Source organism: Podarcis cretensis, assembly GCF_951804945.1.
Source record: "Podarcis cretensis genome assembly, chromosome: 9".
NCBI classification, from domain to species: Eukaryota; Metazoa; Chordata; class Lepidosauria; order Squamata; family Lacertidae; genus Podarcis; species Podarcis cretensis.
Window position 1 is genome coordinate 20,940,361 of NC_137178.1, and position 26,255 is coordinate 20,966,615.

A 26,255-nucleotide genomic window follows, 5' to 3' on the forward strand; every position below is an offset into this window, starting at 1 on the left:
GGGTGGTGGTTGGGAGTTGGGAATAGAGAGTGTGTGGTGTGTGTGTGTGTGTAGATTCTATTACAGTCAAGCTATTCGCCATCCTAAAGACTATTCTGCAAGGGACCCCATAGATCATCTAGTCCAACTGTTATGTACTGAAGTTCTCACCCTGGGCCAGCAGGGGGATACTGTAGATAGTTATGCAAATAAGGGATCGAAAGTGACGTTCAGTGATTGGATAGTTTTAGAAAATTGTTACAGTTACATTGTACTGGAGCTCTATATAAGCAGGCTGACTGAACCCTGCAGTTCAGTTATGTTCTGGCCTGTGAATAAACAAGAGCTGTTTGAAGAACCAACACCAACACCAACCTCGTGCAATACAGGAATATGTATCCACACGGGAATCAAACCTTGGTGTTATCAGCACCGCTCCCTAACCAACTGAGCTGGGATATACAAAAGATTACATGTTTTATACTCTAGGTGTTGCAAGTAACATTTTAAAGTGAAAGAAACTAAGGAAAACCAAACACCTGTAGATGTAGGATTTAATCCAATAGGGCTGTGGCCATCAAACCTCTTAGCCCTAACCCAATCATATCATATTGACTAATAGTTAGTGAGAGGCAACAAAATTCTGGGTGAATCTTCTGTCTACCCGTATAGTAATCCAATAATTTACAGTGGTGCCTCAGGTTACAGACACTTCAGGTTACAGACTCCGCCAACCCAGAAATAGTACCTCGGGTTAAGAACTTTGCTTCAGGATGAGAACAGAAATCGCGCCATGGCGGTGCAGTGGCAGTGGAGGCCCCGTTAGCTAAAATGGTACCTCAGGTTAAGAACAGTTTCAGGTTAAGAATGGACCTTCAGAACAAATTAAGTTCTTAACCCGAGGTACCACTGTACTCAAGGTTGAACATGGAACTATAAAAATACCCATTTAAATCCAGTTGAGGTTGGCATCTTGTTTAACCATGGTCATCATTCAAACGCCACAGCATTGTTTGAAAACACATAAAAATGGTAGGGCGAGTCCTCTGCTGCCAAGCTTTTGGTTATTTGCTTCAAAACATAAGTTAAGGGCTCTCCCCTTCTTATAGGAAAGCATATAATTTTCAGATCAGTTATATAAACACTGTAGTGGTGGGGATCACAGCTGAAGACAGAGAGAAAGAGAGATTGGATTAGGGAGGCTTAGACAGCAATCCTAAATGTCCTTACAAAGGAATAAGTCCCAGTCCAATGGGGCTTACTTTTATGTCAATATCCATAGGTTTACACAGTTAGTTACTACTGCATAGTTTGAGTTGCTCTTTGGAAAATAAATTGATTCAATCAATTTCATAATGGTTTAGCCTATGGCAACTAATGCGTATCACATGGAGGTAAAATCAAAAAGACAACAAAGTAAGGGCAAGGTATTCAGACATGGGAGATAGGGTCATAACATGATTTCTCGTTTTCCTGTGGAGCACACATATACTCAAATGCAAGTCCCATTTATTTCTGTGGCATCTGTGGCACCAGGTAATTTTCTTTTGAAAATATTGAGCATGTTTAACAATTAAACAGCATTCTGTTTTGCTGGATGTTGGTTAGTTTCCTTAGATAATCCTGTTCACAGCTGCCAAAAATAAAATAAAAATGGCACTCTTTGTGCTCTTTTCTTAAATGTTTGATAAAGTAGCAGGCTTAAAGACATTTTCACCAGCTGCAAATTTCTGTTACCATTTTAAAAGTGTGAGTTGTATGAAGATGGCTATGAATCATGCCGCTCACTGTATACCACACAGCTAATATTGCTGTGAATGACTCTATAATAGGATGTGATCTAGTAGCTCTGCGCAGTCTTTATTAGGGTGTGATAAAAGAAGTTATCAATGGTTACAGTGAATTTAAGACACTTTACTGCTGAATATAGCAATGATATATTACAGAATGCTTTTTAATTGGTAGTTAGCTTTCAGTGTTTTGCTAAGACCAGCACTTTGCATCCATATACCACCCACATAAAATTAGATTTGAGCCTACACTCCAGAGTACAAATTATGCACATTTTCCAGTTTCAAGTTATTCTTTAATGATTCTGGCTTCTGTGGCCATTGACAGCCTGCTTAAATATTAGGCTTTAGTCATTATTAAACTAAGCCAGAAGACCCAACTCTAAGAGATTGTGGGACAGTCTCCCGTGAATCACACATTTCTATGGCCACAGTGTGGCAAAAAGGTTTTCGTTCTCAACAAAACCGACTCTTTGTTGTTTTAATAAAGTTAGTAAAGAGCTTTGAACACTCTAAAAGCACTATATAGACTGAGAAGGATGACATCCTACATTATATGAGGAGGGCTGCAAATATATTTGGAAAGCATATGAGATTAAAACTTAATTTGTGTCAAATTTGTTGCGTCATGTAGTGGTCAATTGGTTTTAGCACTGTGTGTGCTAAACAAAGCCTTATCTCTTAACGTTTGGACCAATGTCTTCAACAGACATGTTGGTACTTTTAGACAACCCTAAACTGGTTTCCCTTTGTACTGGATGAATTTGGATTGGCTACTCCACTGTTCCCAAATGTTCTTTCTACATGGTTACCATTGGGGGAGGGGCAGTGAATGGAGGTATATTGCTCAAAAGCCCTGGTCGGGCATTTAAATTCATGCATTTGCTATTGCATGAGTGGGGAACAGGGGGACTCACTTCTTTGCCCCATTCCTTTGTCATATCACTGTTTTCTGCTCTTGCAGTCCCCACTTGGGGGTTGAACTTCTGTTGCAAGGCACCATTTCTACTTGGGTAAGATCCAATGACAATTGAGAAGCCTGATCTTTTATCGCAGATCCCGCTTGTCATGCATGTTGTTTGTATATTCTCATAGAGCTGGGTCTTAAGAAACCTGAAGCAACTTATGAAGTATTTGAGATGTTTAAAAATATGTTTACAGACCTCTAACCAGAATGGCTGAAAATGAAGATGCAATACAAGGTTGTATAAAATATTATACCTTCCCAGAATAGACCTATTTAAATTATAGGCATGACTAACTTAGGTTCATTACGTTTAATGAGTCTTCTCTGAGTGTAACTTAGTAGAATACAATTCATTTTTTAATAGCAAAGAATCTCATGCACATACTTGTATTTCTTCTGGTTGTTTCTGCAATCTACATGAATTTAGAGATATCTATAATGTTGCAAAAGCCATTATGTTTGCCACTCCTACTGACTGATAGCTCAGGCCAAAAACATACACTATATTCAAATATGTCATTAACATATTCTGGCTTTCATACATTCATCCAAAAATCTGGACTTGTGTGTGCTAAACGAGGTGTTGTCTTGCAAAGAACAATATATTAATTTGCCAAATAACTTTATTAATGGTTATGATATAAAAGCAGAAATGTAGAAATTGCAAAAGACCAGGCACAAGGAAGAGAACTTCACAAAGAAGAAAAATAAAGAAGATATATTGCAAGAGCAGTTTTTATATCCCAGAAGACAAAGCAAACAAATGATATGAGGACGTCGTCAAACTGCTGACATTTCTTCACAGGACAACCTTCAAAGGGACCCAGCTACTGTGGTTTCATTTTGTCTGTATGAAAAGAGAGGGGTGCATTTAATTAGGTTTTCCCAATTGTCCATGCTTAATGTAGGTGTGGGTGAACATTCCCATTCATCACGTCCCTTCACCCTCAGGGTGCCTCAGGGTTCTGTCCTCTCCCCCATGCTTTTCAACATCTACATGCAGCCGCTGGGAGAGATCATCAGGGGGTTTGGGCTGAGTGTTCATCAGTATGCGGATGATACCCAGCTCTACCTCTCTTTCAAATCGGAACCAGTGAAGGTGGTGAAGGTCCTGTGCTAGTGTCTGGAGGCGGTTGGAGGATGGATGGCGGCTAACAGATTGAGGCTGAATCCTGACAAGACAGAAGTACTGTTTCTGGGGGACAGAAGGTGGGCAGGTGTGGAGGACTCCTTGGTCCTGAATGGGGTAACTGTGCCCCTGAAGGACCAGGTACGCAGCCTGGGAGTCATTCTGGACTCACAGCTGTCCATGGAGGCACAGGTCAATTCTGTGTCCAGGGCAGCTGTTTATCAGCTCCATCTGGTACGCAGGCTGAGACCCTACCTGCCCACAAACTGTTTTGCCAGAGTGGTGCATGCTCTAGTTATCTCTCGCTTGGACTACTGCAATGCGCTCTATGTGGGGCTACCTTTGAAGGTGACCCGGAAACTACAACTAATCCAGAACGCGACAGCCAGACTGGTGACTGGGAGCGGCCGCCGAGACCATATAACACTGGTCTTGAAAGACCTACACTGGCTCCCAGTACGTTTTGGTGCTGACCTTTAAAGCCCTAAATGGCCTCGGTCCAGTATACCTGAAGGAGCGTCTCCACCTCCATCGTTCTGCCTGGACACTGAGGTCCAGCGCCGAGGGCCTTCTGGTGGTTCTCTAGCTGCGAGAAGCCAAATTACAGGGAACCAGGCAGAGGGCCTTCTCGGTAGTGGTACCCACCCTGTGGAATGCCCTCCCACCAGATGTCAAAGAGAAAAATAACTACCAAACTTTTAGAAGACATCTAAAGGCAGCCCTGTTTAGGGAAGCTTTTAATGTTTAATAGGTTATTGTATTTTAGTGTTTTGTTGGAAGCTGCTCAGAGTGGCTGGGGAAACCCAGCCAGATGGGCAGGGTATAAATAATAAATTGTTGTTGTTGTTGTTGTTGTTATCCTCTTCCTTATTATATATGAATAACTGGTAGGAGGCCACCTGACCTGTATACATGATACATTTGAACTGAGGGAAGACGACACCAAAATTTGTCCATCCAATCCTCCTGAAAAGCTCTGAGCATAGGCTCTTTTAACTTTGATTCTCAGAATAATAATTTCTGCCTGACTCTGCCCATCCATTGCTGCTTCTGGAGTATTGGGCGGAAGACTGCTCCCTGCTGCAAGGCCCATTTCCACCTGGCCTAGGGGGCAAGGTCCAGACTCACTGTGAACAGCTAAAAGAGGCTCCTGGGAGGCCTAAGGGACTTTGCTGGAACAACTCTTGGGTTGGAGCAACTGGCTAAAATCTTTTAAAATGTTTTAATTCAATTTTGGTTCCTTTGTTTTGTTTTTGATGGGTTGGAGTTGGTTAAATGTTTAGTTGGGGTTGGTAGTTATTTTAATTTGTGTATAACTGTAAACTGTTATTATTAATGTTGTTGTTGTTGTTGTTGTTGTTGTTGTTGTTGTTAGTTTCTATTGATTTGTTGGTTTATTTATAGTCTGTATGATGTTCTTTTTTAAAAATGTTTGATGTTTTATTATGTTTTATATATGCTGTAAGCAGCCCAGAGTGGCTGGGGAAACGCAGCCAGATGGGCGGGATATAAAATCATCATCATCATCATCCAGTGTGGTGTAGTGGTTAAGAGCGGTGAACCAGGTCTCTGCTCCTCCACATGCAGCTGCTGGGTGACCTTGGGCTAATCATACTTCTTTGAAGTCTCACGGCCTCACTCACCTCACAGAGTGTTTGCTGTGGGGGAGGAGGGGAAAGGAGGTTGTTAGCTGCTTTGAGACTCCTTAGGGTAGGGATAAAGCGGGATATCAAATCCAAACTCCTCTTCTTCTTCTTCTTCTTCTTCTTCTTCTTCTTCTTCTTCTTCTATGGTCCCAGAATCTTGTATTAATGACTAAGTAAAATATAGTCTAGCCTTTGCATTATAAGACTTGCATAGATTGGTCTTTAGTTTAAGGAGATGAGCTATAGAACAGTTGCCATTAAATTTATTAGTAGTTTTTAAATCTTCAGACCTAAACTCTTCAGGTGAAAACTGTTCGCTTTAATTCAAGGTGCAGAAAATCTTAGCAAAATACGCCTGTAAATTCCCTGTTTACCAGCCTGCATTTCTTAGTAAATAGTAAATACAAAGACAGGAAGGGTGAAGTTATCATACTCACTTTTTCGAGACTAGTTCATTTGACACACAGAAAATATCTTTCTCTGTCATAGGTCTGTAAATGGAATTGCCCACTTGAATCACAACCGGATTATTCAATGTTGCATTGAACGTTCTCTTCAGGACTGTATCTTTCAGAAGTGGACTCAGCTATGAAAACAGAAACATATAATATTATGGTTTTATCTTGCAGGTCAATTAGGCAGATCAATTAGAAATGCAGATCAATTAGAAATGGTTTTGGGGAAAATATAGCTGCTAGGAAATGAAGTTTATGAAGGTTTCCTTAGCCACCTCTGCACTTCACCTCTGGGAATAATATGAGGATTCCTTTGCTACTCAACTTTCCTCTTCTCAATGAAGTAGCAACAAAATAATATGATCTCAGTGAATGGTTGAGGCCAAGGGCGACTTCACACTTTATATGTATCCTACAAGGAGACAACCTTTTAGAGAGATTGTGCACCCAAGTACATCTGAGGTGTGATGGCGGAGCAAGTCTTTTATTTAAATATAAGTACACATTTTTCAATACTCACTGAGGCACACTGAGAATAAGTGCAGAATGAACTTCAAAATCCCAACCCCAATCTACCCACGGATGAGATAAATCATAATGTCAGGTTTGAGTGTCATGGGAAACTATCAGGTAGAAGAGAGGGATGGAGGGATGGAGGGAGGGAGGGAGAAAGGGGGAGGGAGAGAGAGAGAGAGAGATTTCAAGCACCTTCCTGGTTCTATGTGACTGAAATGTATTAAACAGTTAACCCCTGATTTGATTTCCCACTCTACTGTCTTTCCTCTCCTGCCCCTTCTTTACTTAGTGCTTTTCAGTTCGTCAAAACAGGTACACGCAAACATGAAATGTTGAGAAAAAGTAAACATAAATCTTACAACAACACACATTACAGCAGTTTACTACAGCTTTCCTGCTTGATTTCACAAACTACTGGCAGCAGAGAAATGCTGCTCTTCCTTAAAAGATCAAAGGAGCGGTTCTGTATCAAAAGTGATTTTAAATCCTGTCTTTGATTTCATCAAAATGTGCATTGCGCAAAACAGGAATGCTGCGCCTAAGTTTCTATTTAAAACAATGATTGACTCCGGATATGTCTTTGGTGGAACTTCACTTACTGGACACTGCATGGGCAGAAGGATGAGGAGGTTATTTACAGCCTTTCCTTCTTCCCCCTGCTACCCCTTTTGCTCTCCACAAATCTGCTCATGAGGGTTGGGGAAGCCTCAGGAACAGTGTGCAAAGTGGTACAGGAAGGAGAAGGAATTATCTCTAGGCCAGGCATAGGCAAACTCCAGCCCTCCAGATGTTTGGGAGTACAATTCCCATCATCCCTGATCACTGGTCCTGTTAGCTAGGGATGGTGGGAATTGTAGTCCCAAACATCTGGAGGGCTGGAGTTTGCCTGTGCCTGCTCTAGGCAGTTCCCCAAATCAACACATACTGTGGAAACTTCACACTGGACTTCAAACATCTGGCATTGTGTGCCTCCCCATTCTTCCTCCAGACTCTGGGTCCTTGGTTTCCAAATGAGATGCAAAAGCTGCTCTCATCAGAAAAGAGATTTGGGGAGCCATGTCATCAGCTGGTGTTGGTCCACTGTGCTTCATTAAGTCCAGGGTCAACACAGCTGTCTACCAGGAGCTTTTGGAGCACTTCATGCTTCCTTCTGAAGATGAGCTTTATGGGGATGCTGACTTCATTTTCCAGCAGGACTTTGGCACCTGCCCACACTGCCAAAAGTACCAAAACCTGTTTCAATGCCCATGGGATTACTGTGCTTGATTGGCCAGCAAACTCACCTGACCTGAACCCCATAGAGAATCTAAGGGGCATTGCCAAGAGACAGATGAGAGACATGAGACCGAGCAATGCAGAAGAGCTGAAGGGTGATATTGAAGCTTCCTGGTCTTTTATAACACCTCAGGAGTGCCACAGGCTGATAGCATCCATGCCACGCCGCATTGAGGCAGTAATTGATGCAAAAGGGGTCCAAAGCACTGAGTACATATGCATGCTTCTACTTCTCAGAGGTCCAATATTGCTCTATTTGCAGTCCTTGTTTTGCTGATTTCATTTAATATTTCATTTAATATTCTAATCTTCTGAGATTGTTAATTTGGGGTTTTCATCAGCTGTACGCCATGATCATCATGATTATAACAAATAAAGGCTTGACATATCTCGCTTTGCATGTCATGAGTCTATCTCATATATTAGTTTCACCTTTTAAGTTGAATTACTGAAATAAATGAACTTTTCCACGATATTCTAATTTTTTGAGTTTCACCTGTAGAGCTCCATCTCTGAATGGAAGGAGTCCTTTTGTATGCAGATTAAGAAAGTCACAGTCATCAAGCCAACCCATTAGAATTTACTGAAAATGTAGGATTTAATTTCCTTCCTATAATGCCACAAATTCTATTGAGATGCATCTCTGTTTTTCACAATGTGTTGGGCCATCAGATCCTGAATCTAGCATTTCAAACCTAGAAAAACTGAGTCTGGAATAAAGTATTGTGGAACAATGGGCTATGTGAAACAAATGGACCCATTCTTCTATGACAGTGGTTTTTGAACTATGTGCCAGGGAATTGCAGGGTTCCTTGGGAGATTATCAGGCCTTCCTCACTGAACTAATTAGTAATAGCAAACATGTGTTCCAAAAAAACAGCTAGACCTCCAGTGAAGAAGGAGTCTAGGGTGTGTTTTATGCTATGCTCCTCACACAAGTCCAACAGGCCTATGGGAACTGAATGCACACTCTAAAAGATTTGCCATGCAGAGGTTTTGTAGAAGACACACATGAATTCCTCAGCAGGTGAAAAGATCAATGTTGCTGTAGAGCACAGAAAGTTTGTCTTTACGCGTCATGTAAGCTGAAAGGTAGATTTGGAAACACTTTGCTTAACAGCTACAATCCTTGTTATTTGAGCAAAAGGCCATGGTGGGGACCTGGATCTGACTATAAGACCAACCCAAGGGTAAAAATACTGTTGATCAGTCTGCACAGATATTGACCTAGGCAGCAAGCAACTTGACTACACATCAGACAAATCAATAATCGCCAGCAAAAAGCTCTCGGAAGTACTGATCAACATAGATCAGAGGCGGAGGTCAGTAGCTACATGTCCAAAAAGAAGAGATTAGCTCAGGCATGGACTAATGCCGTGAGGCAGGCAGCAAAACAAGAAAGGCAAATCCAAGCTGCATTTCTATCAGCTGAAGAGCAATGTTTATGACCTCTGATTGGAGCATACAAATGAATGGTGTTGTTTTTTTATAATCACATTAACTATCCCGTTCTGATAAACGCTTTTCATTTATGTTTAGCTTCTCTTACCCTAAGTTAAACCTAAGTCACTTATGAACTTGTTGAAGGAAAGTACTAAAATTTGATTTGTAGGAAGGGACCTCCGATCACATATCTTCCCCTGGGCCCAGTGCCAGCTCTCAGCAGCACTGCCCAAAACAAGGGTAGCCGTGGATTTTTAATAATGCAAACCATGAACCTAATAACAGTACATCTAGCCTTGGCCAGCCAGTTCCTTCCATATATGAAACGTACAACAGAATTCCAGTTAATTTCATCTAATATATTTTAAAAGCCCAGAAGCAGAGACCCTACTGAAAACCTGCCCCTACCTGCACAGAAAACACATAAAGCAAATGGAAACCCTGCTGAAACAATAAATTGCTCAGCAAGCGTCAATATTGTGAGCTAGGCCAGCCACCACAACCCAAAGTTTTGAGTCTCTTGCTGTATGATTTATTCATTTAATGTCTGGAGGCTTGAAGACAGACTTGGGGGAAAATGCAGACATATGGAATCTGAGATTGAAATGCAATATATTTAAAAGCCAGGACCACCAAATTAATGTATTCACACAACACACCATCTTGCTAGACAACTGACCACTGAAGTTTGTATTACAATTCTCTTTTATACAAGCATTTTATCTCTCTCCCTTACCCAGCCTTCCTAAAATAAAAGTTATTAGTTAAATATAATCCTACTAAGATCCTAATGGTAGCACATACATACAACTGTGCAGCTAAAGTAAGATCCTTTCGTCAATAAAATATCCCTCATTCCTATTAAATAGTACCCAATCAAAAAACAGTTCATGAAAATTCAGAAGGATGCAAGATGTAACCTCTCTGAGATTATAGCCTTAGGCTATGCAATTCTAGTGGATGCAAAAAGGTAACATGGCTTGGCATTTGAATTTAAAATTGTTTTAAAATATTTTTTTCATTGAGCTTTATTTAAAATGGAAGGGGGAAATGCACCACATACATATTAATTTTTCTGTCAGTAGTACTTTTAGTCACAAGGGGGAAATCCAGACTTCCATTACATGTATGAATTTCCACAGGCTTCCGTTTCTCTCTCTCTCTGGAATTGTACAATAGGTGAATTTGACCTAGTAGTTTATTTCTCTCTTTCTCCAATTATTTTTTTGTATTAGTTATCTGTGTATATTAAAGAAAGTATTGACTTGTTGAATTTCTGCTGTATGTGCTTCTCATCACACTGGGACTTCTTAGATCTATATGAGCTTAGGCGGCAAACTCAAACACACAGCCTTGCTATGCATAAGATAAAAATAAAAATGTGTGTATTAGCTATTTTATTGTGTGTGTTAATATTTTATTAGAAACTTACCTGATAATGAGTCAAGTACCAATTTTTAAAATGAATGAATAAATAAAAACTTATGGCACCAGGCTTATCTGTGTACAGTCATATAGGCAATTCCCTAGATTTCCGAAATCCTTCCACCCTCTTCTTGAAGAGGATTTATCATGGGATTTGATTGTACATTTGCATGCCCCAGGCCATATGCTATCATATGCATATGACAGGCAGAATGGGACAGACAGGGATGAATGGAGGCCGCCGCTCAGCCACGCCATGGTTTAAACGGCAAGTGGCCACGCCCCCCGGCTAACCGGATTGGTCGGTCAGGAAGCGTGACCAGCTGGCCATCCTAGTGACGTTGGCAGCATCCCTCCACCCACAGCCCCCAGAACTCCTCCCGCAATGTGGGAAAAGGGGAGCTGTCCTCTTGAACGTGTGTCTGAATTGGCCCTTACTCGCTTGAGTGTGCATCAAGTGGTGTTAGCTATCATTAAGAGTCAAGCAGCAGGGTAACTTTGTTTAAGCAAGGCTGCGTTCAACTCCTAATTTTCTCTGTCCCTCCTGATCTTTCTCTGCACTGCTTGTGTGACTCACTTCGTGGTGGCTGTTCCCTTCGTCTGTGCCTTCCCTGAGTCATTAAGTTTCTCTCCCTGTTTGTGGTCCCAATTCTCTTACTTAGTTCAGCACACAATGATACAGAGTTCCCTGGAATTATTTCTTCACAACATACAGAAACACAGAGAAGCAGCTCCTTGGTGGCTGTGGAGGTTCTGTGCCACAGACTGTATGGGTATAAATCTCTTTCATTCTCTGATATGCCAAAAAGAGTATGTTGATTCAATATATACACTTAAATTTATGTTACAATATATTTCCCTGAAATCTTAAAATTTAGGTTAAATGCATAGACTGAACTCCCAAATATTGTTAAATGAATTGTCTCAATAAACCAACATACACTGGTGCAACCCAACAATGCTTGTCTGCCAAATGTTTGGTGCAGGAGGCTGTAGAGAGAAGAATGTTCACTTGCAGGACATTGTGTATCACCCAGTGTTGTTGTTTTTTGTAACAATATTATCGGCCCAGACCTGCAAGGGATTAATGGAAACATAGTGGTGATTTGTTGATTAATGCATTTTCTGCTTTAATTTTCCTCATAATTCCTCCAGCTTTATATATTCCACTTACCCACTGTTGTGAGAAGCCATAATAGCGAGCCATTGAAGAGGATCTTGCAGCATATTGAAAAAAACACCCACTATATTTCCAGCGGATACCACATTATGTAATTAGGTTAATTTTTGTGCTGTAGCTCATTAGGCAGCTTGACAAAAGTATTTGCATAAAATAAACATCTAGTAAATAATTTTCTCATCTGTAAATACTAAAAACTAGAGTTCCTCATGTAGTAATTTGGCTAAGTACACCTAATCCTCCTAATAGCTCCGATTTCAATGCATATTATTTCCAGGAATGGGGACACAAAGGCAGTGGATGAAATTTCTCATTTACAATTCAAATGACCTGAAAGCACCTGTAGATTAAAATTGCAGGCAATCAAGTATTCCAAACAGAAAGGAGTGGGGAGAGAAACATTAGGTTTTTGGTCACAGCTGAGACAAGAGCAGATATCTGTCAATATAGGAGCTACAAGGCAAGTTGGCTAAGATGCTTCTGTTGAGGAACCCCATTCAACTGAGTGTTTTTCATTTTATTTAAATATACTGATTGTTAACTTTTAAATGCTTAAAATATTTTGAATTCTCACATCCTGGGATGAGGCTGCAGCAGGATGCTTGAAAAAGTCAGCATATTCAGATCACTGCATAAAAACAGTCAAAAAGATGCTGGTTCTTCTCTGGGCGCAGTTGTGATTCAATAAGACTTTCTAGGATACCAGTTAGGATTCTGGAAGTATAACTGATTAGCAATGCACACTTGCACATACTATGTTCAAGCACACATGCACATGAATGGAAATGGCTCTTAATTTCATTTCTTGTCTTAGTTTCATGTGTATCTGGGAAATTGTCACTGTCGATAAACAGAGAGGTGCTATATAAACAGTAGTAAATGAGAATGGTAATAATAACAGGACTTTTCCGATGAACAGCTTTATAAGCTAGTGCAAAAGCTGGTCCACAGAATCTGGGGCTGCATAAATCGAAAAAATAACTGGGGTTAAGAGATTTCCTCCTATTTCACGCTGAGTAGAATTTATTTTCACAGAAGATGAGATGATTTCTTTATACCTCTGCAGTAGCAGACAATATAGCAATAAGCTTAGTGAGAACTCAAAATGTAATTCATAATCCTCAGTTGCTTCTCACACCTAAATAGTTTCCTGTGTGCTTATACAGCCTTTCCATGGTCTATGGCAAACCCCAGGAGAATCATAGGATAATGTTATTATATTACATGCATTTCAATAGGCTCAATGAATGCATTCAGAAGTGGATAAAATAATATTGTCTCCAAAACATTATCATACAACTCTAGTATAATTTTTCCTGATCATACAGTATATGAGCTATGTACAGAATGAGAAGCAATTTAAAGGTTGAATGAACTGTGCTGATAAGAATCTACAAGCTGTCAGCAATTTCTGAAATACAAAAAAGAAGTCTCATCATCTACATTAATTCCATCATTTACCTTTGCTCTAAGCTTGTCATTTTATTGCAAGTTTCAGATTCCAGAACATATATTCAGGTAATGACACTTAAAAAAATTACAAAGATGTAATCTTTCCAATCAGCATATTTATCACCAAGAGAATAGTGGGAAAATAATTAGCATTTTTAAATTGGTTTTAACAATTAAGTTTTGAGCACACATTTTGAGTACACATTCCCCCTCCTCCCCCCAAAAAGTGAAAATGAAGCATAACATTTGAACAGTAATTCTATTGTATCTGCAGGTGAAGGAAATAAAGCCAACTCAGAGAAGGGATTTACTAAATGTGCACCTCAGATTGACACTGAGCTTTGAGTTACACAGCAGGCATATGCTCTAAAAAACAATTCTGGATCTGTCTTTGAAGCTGTCTCTGAAATGCAAGCCACATCCCAAAAATGGTTTCAGTGGAGAATTGCTACATTGCCATAGCTCCAAAACAAAATATATGGTCTTGCTGTTTTTCTAAATGGTTAAACTCTTTTGGATTAACCAAGAAACTGATCTGAACCAAAAGAACTACAGAAACCAATTGCATGATTAATTCCACCTCAAACCTTACTTTGTCCTGGGGTATCTAACAACAGAATGTGGACCTTTAGCAAATTAGTTGTTTCAATTATCTGATTACTTTATTACCATTCATTAGTAATTTTCTAACACAGTAATATGGCACATGTTGTCTTTCTATATGGTTCTCTTCTTCAAACAGCTGTTGGCCGTATACTAAAAATGAGTTGAATGGTTAGTACAAAGCTTGTGAAACCATATATCAGTAGGAAAGTTTTATAGCTTTAGGGTTGCTTACAAATCAATGCCTTGGAGTGGTACTACCATTAGTAGCTTTTAAGACTGCCTGGAGCTGTGTCATTCACTGCTGTTTTGACACATTAATGCATTAATAGTATGCACAAGGCTGACATAACTTCTCTGATGTACTATTATTGTAATTATTAGAAGTCTTCCACCCGGACAGCAAAGTTAAGAAAGGTGACAAAAGAGTATGTAAATACTAAAACATCCTTTAAGCACCCATTTGTCTTTGACAGCACATAATTAAGAAATGGGCGGGCAGGGGCACACTGAGATAAGGATTGTCTGCTACGAATCTTGTCAAAGAACGTAATCAAGGAGCATGGAGACAGTTGGATGAAAATGATGACATGTGTACCCAACTAGTTATCTTGTTTCAGTAGAATAGAGCTGAAAAGCCATAATACAGTGAAGAATATCAGGCATTATGGTCCATTAAGTGCCTTTGCAGTTAAAATGTTAGATTCCTGATTAGCTCTTTCTAACATGTCCATTACACATTATAGGACTCAAGCCAATGTCTAATGAGGGTGGCATATTTTGTATAATTTGTCATGCCACTACAGAACCATTCAGTGGAATTTAATCTAGAATTATTATAGCCAAATGTAAGTAAAATAGTAAGATTTGTCAGTGACTGGGAAATCATATAGAAACCATATTTCTTGCCTCCAGCTAAGCCAAAACTAGGACACAACACACTGCTTGAACTTCCTGTGCAACCCACTGATTGGAGTTACATATTTTGAAGAGCTAAAACATTTGCCGACTTCCACTTTTAACTTTGGATCTCTATGGAGACTGGATGTGTCCTGGAAAAAGAGGACATATGGTAACAGATAATAAATGTGTCATTCCTCAGTTCCCAATTTATCATGAGCGCAAATATTCAGTTACTGGGTCTGAGTGATGTTCCCATTCCATGTCCCTGCTCCAGTCAATACTGTTAACATAACTCTGTTGGTTAGGTGGGTGCTTGAGGCACCAAATACTCAAAAAACCTGTGTGGATTATGCAGATCAACTGAACATAGTGTGAATGCAGATGCATAGCCGTTGACTGAACTGCACAGCCTGGTGCAGTGGTTAAGAGCGGTGGACTCGTAATCTGGTGAACCGGGTTCGCTTCCCCGCTCCTCCACATGCAGCTGCTGGGTGAACTTGGGCTAGTCACACTTCTCTGAAGTCTCTCAGCCCCACTCACTCACAGAGTGTTTGTTGTGGGGGAGGAAGGGAAAGGAGAATGTTAGCCGCTTTGAGACTCCTTTGGGTAGTGATAAAGCGGGATATCAAATCCAAACTCTTCTTCTTCTTTTTGTTTTAAACTATTTTTAATTTTGTGTTTTAGCTGCCTGGCATTAGGGTGAAAGGTGGGTAATAAATTGTAGTAATAATAATAATAATAATAATGTAAATTCATAATGGGCCTTTAAAAATCAGTATAGCTCTTTCAGAGTGGTTGTTTGGAAACAGGGAACCTACAGCCTATTCCCAGTTATTACAATTTTTGAAATGCTTCAGAAAACAGTAGAGAATGTAATTTTGCATTAAGGGTAGGTAGTGTCATGATAAAGATTTATGATACAAATGGTAGCTGTCTAGCTTTGAAACACACTAGAGCTCTTTGCATCTCTCACTTTTATTAAGAGACTCCAGCTTGCCCCTCCTGGCAGCTTGACAGATGTTTCTTCTCATATCTCTCACCTTTGCCACAAGGACAGAGCAAATTTGATATAATACTTACTTGTTAGCTTACTCTCAAACTATGTCACTCTCTTTAACTTTCTGATAGCTAATATAACAGAAGATAAGGAAGAAAAAATATTGCTTTAGCATTAATGAAGAGCAACTTGTTAAAATGAAAAATACACTTGTGCCTGCTTAAAGCACTGGTCCCAACCTTTGACTCAGAAGACCCTCTCGTAGAGAGTCTTATTCTTGTTCAGAGGTTATGTGTTGCTTTTTCTTACCCATGGCAACCAGTAACAAAAGACAACATTGTTGGCATAGTTACAAATGTATAGCTATCAGATTGGTAAACCTTCCTTCTTGCCAAACCTTTCTTCAGAAGCCAACAATTTGGGAAAGACCATTAAAATAAGCAATATTATTATCATTTGCCATGTACCCTATATAAAACTAGAAAGAAAGAAAGAAAGAAAGAAAGAAAGAAAGAAAGAAAGATCTGTCTGATGTACATACTCTCAATCCAATATCACTTTATTGGAAATGACTCATAAATGGAATCAAATAAAAAAATAACTGAAGAGATACTATTTCTTTACACAAATGAAAACACAATGTAGTAATTATTTGTTTTTTAATGTTAATGTTCTATTATGTTTTTATATATGTTGGAGGCCATCCAGAATGGCTGGGGAAACCCAGTCAGATGAGCAGGGTACACATACAACAACAACAACAACAACAACAACATCCATGGAATGTGGATAGAAACAATGAGTGCAGTTCATATGTCACAAAGATATGCCAAAGTTACAATTGGATATAATGCAACAGAGTTCCACCCATGGTATTTTGGTGTAAGAATTGAAATATTACTCCCTTTCAATTTGTTCCACTATCCCGACAACAAATTTTCACCAGCTGGGAAACATGGAGATGCCTGAAGTGTGCCTGACCTTAAAACAGAGCTGTTGCTTTGATCAAAGACAATGTCTTTTGAGAATGACATAAGCCTACAATATGGAGCACTAAAATGGAATTACTTTTCTTTAAGAGCCTGAGTGGGAAGATTTCTGAATGTTACACAATGGGGTTTAATCACAGATGGCTCACACAGTGATCATCCTGTTGAAATCAGTTGAAGAAAGCCAGTTTAATTGTTCCCAAGCTCCCAATTCAGCTCATTTAGTAGAAAAAGGTAAGCCCAAGTTTATGCAGGGCAGGAGGCTTAAAGAGCATATATGATTAAATTATAAGGACATTTACCTATTTTGTAAAATCAAATTACAACCGAAAGCTAGTACAGGCAGTTTTAATAATAAAATGAATATGGCTATATGGAAAAGAAACTAACAGCTGAGCCAAAATTAGAAGTGCTTCCCTTAATATAGTTGAGGTGACTACAACACTGGCCATGCTGGCAGGGTTAATTAGAACTGGAGTCCAACAACATCTGGAGGTCCTCAAATTCCCCATACTGTAACCACTTCGACAGGCTCCCAATCCCTGGTGCAGCTAAATTTGCATAGTAAATTGATGCAAATTTAGCATTAATTAGTAACAGAACTAGGTGACTCAGTTCTATAGTCACTGGAGAATAGACTAAGCAACGTGCTGTCATTTCCAATGGAACTGCTACCCTTATATATTTAGAAATATTTCATGATCAAGAGTACATCCCCCATTGACCCATCTTACCCAGTACCGTCTACCCTGACTGACAGCAGTTCTCCAAGGTCTTAGCCAGAGGTCTTTCCCAGTCCTGCTTAATGACATCCTTTTCATTGCAAGTTTTGAAGTCCTGGTCTTTTTCCATGCAAAGCATATGCTTTACCTACGCATAGTTTCTCCTCTTTACGTGATTTTCAATAAGGAAAATTATGCAGCTGCCTTGCTTAAGCTAAGCAGCTCTGAATCTGGTAACTGTCTGGTAGAAAGACTGGTTGGGTGACACTATGTATACCTCCTTGCATTAAACAGTAAGGAATACATGAATAATCTGATATGGCCACCAAATCCAAGGACAGCCAACACGGTGCCCTCCAGACAGTCACTTCACACATTGGTGAAATCACATGTAATTGAAACCCATTGAAAAGGCCTGCAAACCCACCACTCCACACTGCCCTGCCCCCATTCTGCCCTTTTAGTGATGTTTCAGTAATGTCTTTATGGCGTTTCTGGGCCACTTCTGGGTTTGACACAATGCGCGTATACATGGTCATGCACATATTGAATGCATGCAAATGGCCCGGGGCGGGGGGGGGGGCTGCCTGTTCAACAGTGAAGAAGAAGAGTATGGATTTGATATCCCACTTTATCACTACCCGAAGGAGTCTCAAAGCGGCGAACATTCTCCTTTCTCTTCCTCCTCCACAACAAACACTCTGTGAGGTGAGTGGGGCTGAGAGACTTCAAAGAAGTGTGACTAGCCCAAGGTCACCCAGCAGCTGCATGTGGCGCAGTGGAGATGCGAACCCGGTTTACCAGATTACGAGTCTATCGCTCTTAACCACTACACCACACTGGCTCTCGTGAATTGCTGTACAGCAAAGTGTCCATTGAAGAGAATAAGAATTTCGCCATTTAAGAGCTAAAATGACTCACCTCACCTCTTCACTCAAGTCTCAGTTAAAACAGGGGGTCTACACTAGTGTAAATGTATCATTGAACCTCAGGATTCATTAGAACAGCTCAAAGTGTCCTAACGTGATAAACACAAAAGAACAACATGCCAAAGCTTTGCTAATCCTTGGGGAGGGGAATCAAATAACATCCTCTACCTATATCCTCTGCATAGCTTGGTTTGAAGGGCTTTACCACTTAAATCATACATCACACTCCCTTTATGGCAGTGCATCATAATTTTCTGTAGCTAGGAGAACGCACATAAAGTTTTAAGCATTATTTAATGAAGATGACACATGAACCACATACGGAAAAGCAATATTAATAAAAAAAAAGTGTAATGTATTCTGACATCACAATAAGGCTCTTCAATTCAAAATGTTTCTTTCAGAAAATAATATATAGCTGAGGTCATATCAATAAAGCCACACAATGATATATTACTAGGAAGCGGTTGTTTTCAGCTTCTTGGGATATGCTGTTCTACAGACAGCTCTGTAAAGTAATGTGTAGCTGATTTACACAGCCATCTTTATCACATAATAACGGCAACTGCCATATGATAAATTGAAAGCATATCACCAAACCGTAATCTTGGCACAACTGTATTGTCACGTGGAGGACAATCTTACTTGGCTAAGAGTGATCGCCAAAGAAGAAGATTGTCACATGATCTCAGTACCCATCAATGGAGACAAACTTCTCTTCTATGCCAACACTGCAGCATAAAAGTATAACCTAGCTCTCTGAGTTCAGTGGTAGTCAGGAGGATTTTCATGTAAGAAGAGTTAAGCATCTCAAAAGTCCCAGGCAAATTAAAAGAAGAAATAAGCTGTGGTGTCTGATGAGCCTCTTAGATGTCTGAAAAGGCCCTGCTCCTGGCCACAACCTATCTCACTTCTGAAGGCAGGGAAGGGATACTCATGAATGAGGGGTGCTTGCAGAGGCAGGGTTCTTGTAGAAGATCATCCTTGTGGGTCAAGGTGGTTCTTCAGAAACTGCCCTCAGATATCCCCATACTCCCAGGTGTACACTCTCTCCCCTGCAATTTTGTAAGGATGTAAAAGAATGGGTACAACTGGGTTCTCCGAGAAATATAATTAACTTGGTAGAAACTTTTTTGTTTTGGCATGGTTCTATAATTAAAAAAGTAGCATACAGTGTAGCATAATGCATATGCCTGCATGGGCGCACAACCCCAGAGTCTGTCAAGACTGGCCCGTACGGGCAGGGGTACCTTTACCTTTTATTGTCCAGTTTTATGCTTTATTGCTGTCAACCACTTTGATTTTTTTTCCTTACAAAGTGGTATATAAATATTTTTATAAATAAATAAATGCATCTAACACAAAAATGAAGTAAAGTACACCACCTGATTTTATGAAGTAAAAGAGCTCATAAAAATGCTGATCTTCAAATTTGCTTGTATTTCCATATACAAGATCTGCAATGATAATTATTCTAAATATTACTCAGTCACATTTCACGGGGACTAGGATCTGTTTGTGTTTCCAGCTGCTATCCCATACAAATTAGCAGCCATCGCTACCTTATGAGAGAAAATTCCATAGTTTAACTGTGAAGAAGTACTTTATTTTGTCTGTCCTTTATATCCACTGGATGTCCCTGAATGCTAGTATTATGAGAGTCAGAATAAAACCTTTCTGTATCCACTTAATCCAAACCATGCATAGTTTTATACACTTTTGTCACGTCACCTTATTACTCACATTTTCTCTAAACTAAAAATCCCCACTAACTGTAGAGTTAGGAGGGACCGTGAGGGTCATCTAGACCAACCCCCAGCAATGCAGGACCCCCAACGTGGGGTTCAAACCCACAATTCTGAGGTTAAGAGGATCAGGCTCTACTGACTGATCTATGTTGTGACCTTTCCTCATAGGGGAGTTGCTCCATCCCCTTGATTTTAGTTACTATTGTCTGAAACATTTCCAGTTCTACAAAATGCTTTTCGAGGTGAGAGAAACAGAACTATATATAGCGTTCCAAGTGTGGTTACACTAGAGTTTTATATAATGCCATGTACAAATCAGTAGTGTTCTAGCTGTATACAAGTAGCATCCCTTAATGGAAATACGCATCCATTTCCATCAGTGAGTCCTATGTGAACATGACAGCCAGATACAAATCGGTGTCTACACTTACTTCTGAAAGCAGGACGCCCGTGCTAAACTGTACTGATTAAGTATTTAATTAGTGAAGCAAATAATGAAATTTCTGCTTCAAAAATTGACTGCAAGAACTGTAAAACACAAGGTGTACTGTTTTTGGATATACTGAAGAAGAAATACCTTTCCCTACTGATTTTCTTGTGAAATATTTGTTGCAAGCATAGTTTTCATCAACTTGGAACCAAACTTTATGTTCACAGATTGGCATGGTTTTAGGATACAAATTGAAGATATAATTGTGATGCAGAAAGAAAATAGCCACGTAGAACTACATAAGAAATTTCTTGTGAAAGGCATCATATTAAATATGTTTAATTACTTAGGAGAAAGCCAGTTCTATGGAACCAACAGTGTTAACCGCAAGTGCAGAGCTGCAAGGGAGGGACTGACAGGGCCTGATAGACTGGCCTCTGATCAAGCCATACAACCAAGTCTCATGGGACTCTGGCGTCAATCACCTGTAAAGAGCAAAATCATATTTCATGGCAGTTATGAAGGTATCCTACTGGAAAGGGAAGAAGAGCCTTGCTTGATTCTCATATCTTAGGAAGCAACCTTAATAAATAAGAGGTTCTTGGCAGTTAACTGTTATGGGCCAAAGCCGTAAAGTTTCTCAGGCTCAATCTCTTGATGTGCCTTGATGTGCAGGACTTTAATGACCAACAAGGCAGAACAAAAGGTTTCAGAAGCCATAAGAAAGAAACATCAAGAGAGTTTTGACAGGGGAAAACCCCCCCAATATTTTCCCCAATCTCCTTTTCCTCCATCCGCTTGCGTGCCCAGTCGCAGAGTCCCCTGCCTAGCATGCCTGACTATAAAAGGAGGTAAATGAAAGGACAAAACAACCGTGTGGGAATTGAAATGGCCAAAAACTTTATTGATTTCAGATGTAGGAAGCCTTGGCATAGGCATTGGGTGTGTATCCCTCTCAGCCCCCTGCTGGAGAACTGAGGCATGACAGGGTCAAATCAGGGATGGGTCCATTGCAAAACACACATTTACGCAGATGGCCCCAAACACTGAGGAAAGCTCCTATGGTTCACTAGCCCTACACAACTGGCATCTTGCACAGAGAGTTCCCTCCAGACCCCTCTAACTGGGTACCCTGTTATCGCCGCCACAGAGAACAGGAGGTGGGTGAGTCACCACTTCACCACACACCCCAATCGGATGAAAGACTATAGGATTCCACCCAAGGCCTAAACTGCCAAATTTGTGACTAGTGCTATGGGGAAGGTGAAACCTGTAGCACAGGGAAAATTCCTTCTCAGCTCCAAATACAGCAACTGTCAACAGACCACAGCAAGGCCTTCCTAGCTGAAAAGAAACTGGCTAAGCAGCAAGCAACTATAACGTAGGGAGGGAACAGGTGGGTGACGCTCCCAGCTGACTGTGTGAGGAGCACAGGGATGGCTGGGATATATAGTTGGCAGGTGGACCTGAGTGAAGCCTGCCTTTTACAGGTCTGCTTGCCAAGCCACACACCCCTAAGGCTGCTATGGATTGTCCCAATTTGAATCGGAGTCTGGCGGGGACCCGTGAGCCTCCATGGCGGCCAAGAGGGATGCACTGCGTACAAACTGGTATGTCGCGTCTGGGCAGCGATGGAGGTGCCGCTGCACACCGAAGAAGTAAGTGGCCATTAGCACCACTTCTTCAATTTCTAGGATTTAATGCTTTCCTTGTATCTGAAGTTGAGTCACCAAGATTCCATTCACTCAGTTAGATTGATAAAGAAAAAGCGTTTTATATGTGTTTTATATGTGATATAACACTGTGACCCCAGATGGCGTTGTGGAGTTGTGTTTTTGCCAACATGGTTTCTCATTATAAAGGTTACAACACATTTTTCTATAGCGCTTCCTTGATGTGTCTAGATCCAGCCCTGCTCACAGGGACAGCCCATGGCACAATAATAACCTTGGCCATTTGCAGTGAAAGCTTGGTCCCTTTTTGTGCTTAAGTAGTTTAGTATTGATAGGAATGAAATCCTATATTGCCAGAAAACTTATCTAGGGTGGATTTTAACACGCTTTCTTTTTAGTCCACTCACCCCAGAGATATGATAAACAGTGCAGAACACCGATATTGGGAATTGCCTCTGTTTAACACTGGAATATCTGAATGGGCTTTCGGTTGTGCTCCCAGTACAATGCCACTATTCATGACAGCTGCTACATGAGACCCCGTGGCTCTTTTAGATGCAAAACTGAGTTTCAGGATCAGAGAATTAATCTGGAATGGTATATTATAGTTCAGTCATAAAACATAAAGGAGAAAGGGAAGCCAATCCTGTATTGTCTTCATTGTTCTGCTTTAGATTTAATGTGGCACCCTAAGGCTTCTAGAGTCAGATGAATGTGAAAAAGCATCCTAGACCAACAACTGAGAACATCATTACTTACACAAATGATCCCAAACATTTAAAAATTCAATTAAGGTTGATGCACTGACAATTAAAATTTCATCAAGTCTTTCACTACATTATCTTTCCTGACACGATGATGGGGCATGATTTGAATTTTAGGGGGAAAGATGTCAGAGGCAAAAATGCCAGAGACAGTTATTATGGAAACTATGTCAGATGGTGAATATCCATTAGTTAATGATCATATTTTAGTATATAAGGAAATACGTCTGATGCATAATGCAATGGAGGACATGCCAGCTTTCATGACCAAAAGAATTTTATGACAAACCAGATCAAAAGTTAAATATAACAAAAAGACCATTTGGCATTCTAAGTATTTGTATATGCATGTGCTCTGCTAGCACAGTGTAGGAGGCACAGAAATCTGTAGAACAACACTGAGTAAGGAGATTCCTGCTTCTACTTAATAGCTGTGTTTACATTTCTCCAAATCTGTCTTCCTTTCCCTAAGACTTAGGGTATAAAAGAGAATGCATAAAATAGCTTGGACTATTTTAAGACATACCAAAGCTACAATACTATTTACCTGTGAGTAGGAATGTCAGTGAATTCCAACAAAAACAGAAAAGAAAGGCAAATATCGCTATTTAGTCACATCATTGTTTTTCAAGACTGCAAGTGATATGTAGTTAATGTGGGGGGTTTTTTACATTATTTTGACCTTTCTTTTACACTGCAATGAATGTAAGCTATATAACATATACAAATGGTTACATAACTATAGCAGGCAGTGAAATGAATAATGTAGTATTTGGTGGAAACCAAATTGCAGAAGAAGAGATACAGCATTGGTTGTGATAAATACAGGCTGGAAAACCAACTGCCTTCTCCTTACATCCCTATTTGGGAGTAAGTCCCACTGAACTCAACAGAAATTACTTCTGAATATACATGTCTAGGACTGCATTGAACATAATCTGCATCACTACAGGTAGTAGTAAACATTAAGAATATAAACACTGCCATGTGAGACTCAGATGAAATTCGATCCAATCTAGATCCCAGCAGTGATTGCTGAAATTCACCAGCAGATCATAGTGGTGATGGTTTTCCCTGTTGTCACTCCCCATCAGCACTGGCTAATTTTTCTTCTGCAAGTTGTGGATGATATAAGGAAAAGCATTTGCCATTGCCATCTGCTGTCAGATTTGACAAGTATCATTCACTGTGCATAGCAAGTGCACTGATGAAAGACTAGGAGATTTAGGAAGAGTGAGTACGATAATTTCTGCTATCCACATATTGTGAAAATATATACAACATCCAGATTGTCCCCATCTTTGTTTGTTCCTGTCTCTCTCCACTATGAACAAACTCATTTTATAAAATAAAAAGGGAATAATTTATGAATTTGGCATATTGTGAACGACTTCTTTTTTTAAAAGTCTCTTAGGGAAAGCATGCTGATCTAATAATGCCCACTCAAATATGAAATAGCAGAGTAATAGTGGCATGAATTGACTTAGTTGGCTGGTTGAATTATGATTACGATTATTAGTATATTATTCTATAGTGTGTTGTTGTTGTTTTTAAAGAAACCCAACAACAAAAAACAAGCAAAAACCCTCCCAGTTAGTTGGTTTATAGAATGACACATGGTCCCTTTTAGCAGCAATTATTCTTTTGGGAAAGATCTATTAATGCTAAGTCATTATCAATCAATATGGTGTGATATAGTATAGAACAGAAGCAAGCATCATCTTCATTATCGAGTACAACTTCTGTAAAGACTGAAGACTACAACCAATATTCATATTTTCTATACACATTGTAAAGTTCTCATTTGAGCAAAACACGGTTGATGCCATGGCTTCTAGAAATCCCATGAAGTACTGACAAAAGTGACCCCCACCCATAAAACACTACACAATTGCAAATACTTGCTGACAGCAATTTTTATTATCACACAAAAAAGTCCTCCCACAATCATGGAAATTGCAGACCACAAACAACTGCTTCCCTTGGGTCTGCACATTGCATCCAGTGCTGCCATTGCACTCACACAACAGACTCACACAATGCAACTTTCCCCTCCTCTCTTCTGCAGCCACCAAACCCCACCACCACCATGCACTCTGAAAATCTGCTCAAAGGGGTTAGGGGACTCTGTGGAGCAGATTTGATGGGGCAGAGAGAGGAGAGGAAGAAGTCTCATTGTGTGAGTGGAATGCTGGTCTGCAGTTGTGTGAATCAAGTCCTTCTCTGCCAGTTCATTCTTCCTATCATTGCTGAAAATCCAGAGTCCTTTCATAGTTACATCCAAATAAACCAATCAATAGACGTAATCTCAAATTCATACAGCATATTTAGAAATCTTGACAGTTCAGGAGTGCCTTTGAATATGGTTTATATGTCTCTTGATTTTTCTGACCTGTCTGCCAATACATACATCTTCCCAAACATATGGGTCAGATATCTTCAGGGTTGTCACAACAACCTTTAACCAGGGTCTGCCAGTGTGGCACACATGGGTGCCAGTATGCCCACCGGTTCTTCCTATGGCAGCTGTGAAAGTCCAACATGCATGAGAGGCTTTTGCTCTATCTGTGATCTTCATGTTTGCTCAGCCCTTCCAACACTACATACCCTTAAACATGAACCCATGTCTCTGGATATCAGGACTGGAGTCCCATCCTTTCATGCATTCTGAACAGAAGAGGTGCAAAGAACTCTCTGTAAGCAAGTGGAGCACTGGCTGATGCAGACACATTTTTCAGCATTGATGGAGCATGTACACATGATTTGAGGTCCTGCCGCTTTTAATGCTCTTTCAGGTGTGGCAGTTATTTTGTGTGACACCATGCTCCCATGGCAGCCATTTTGTGATGGGCACCCACAGCATTTTCTCAAAAATTCCAAATGTGCCTACAGGTGCAAAAAGGTTTATGGTACCTGCATTATACTTTTTTAAGAAGGGAGGGGTAGAAAGTATGGGCACCACATGTGGCTTATACCTTATGAACTGCCCATCCTACAGAGATGTTGTAGCTGAAATGAATACCCATAATTTGTTCCAGTAGTATTCATTATCACTGATAATTTCAACAGTTATCCCAAGGATGGGGTAGATTGTGAAACATGGACCACTTATAAACGCCATCTCCAACTCCTTGAAAGATTCCATCAACGGTGTCTCTGAAAAATTTTACACACCACTTGGGAAGACAGGCGAACTAATATCAGTTTACTGGAAGACGCAAAGATCACCAGTGTTGAAGC

General features: G+C 40.1%; 1 protein-coding gene across 1 annotated transcript in view; it reads right to left on the reverse strand.

The window, feature by feature from the left end:
• Window positions 1-3,455: 3,455 nt before the first annotated feature.
• Window positions 3,456-26,255, reverse strand: part of STPG2 (sperm tail PG-rich repeat containing 2) — a 218,700-nt gene continuing 195,900 nt past the window's right edge. The window contains exons 13-14 of the mRNA XM_079990920.1: window positions 5,949-6,097; window positions 3,456-3,583 (exon numbers count right to left, since the gene is read on the reverse strand). Of these exons, the coding sequence (XP_079847046.1) occupies window positions 3,550-3,583; window positions 5,949-6,097 (183 nt within the window). The 3' untranslated portion in view covers window positions 3,456-3,549. The remainder of the gene's footprint in view (window positions 3,584-5,948; window positions 6,098-26,255) is intronic.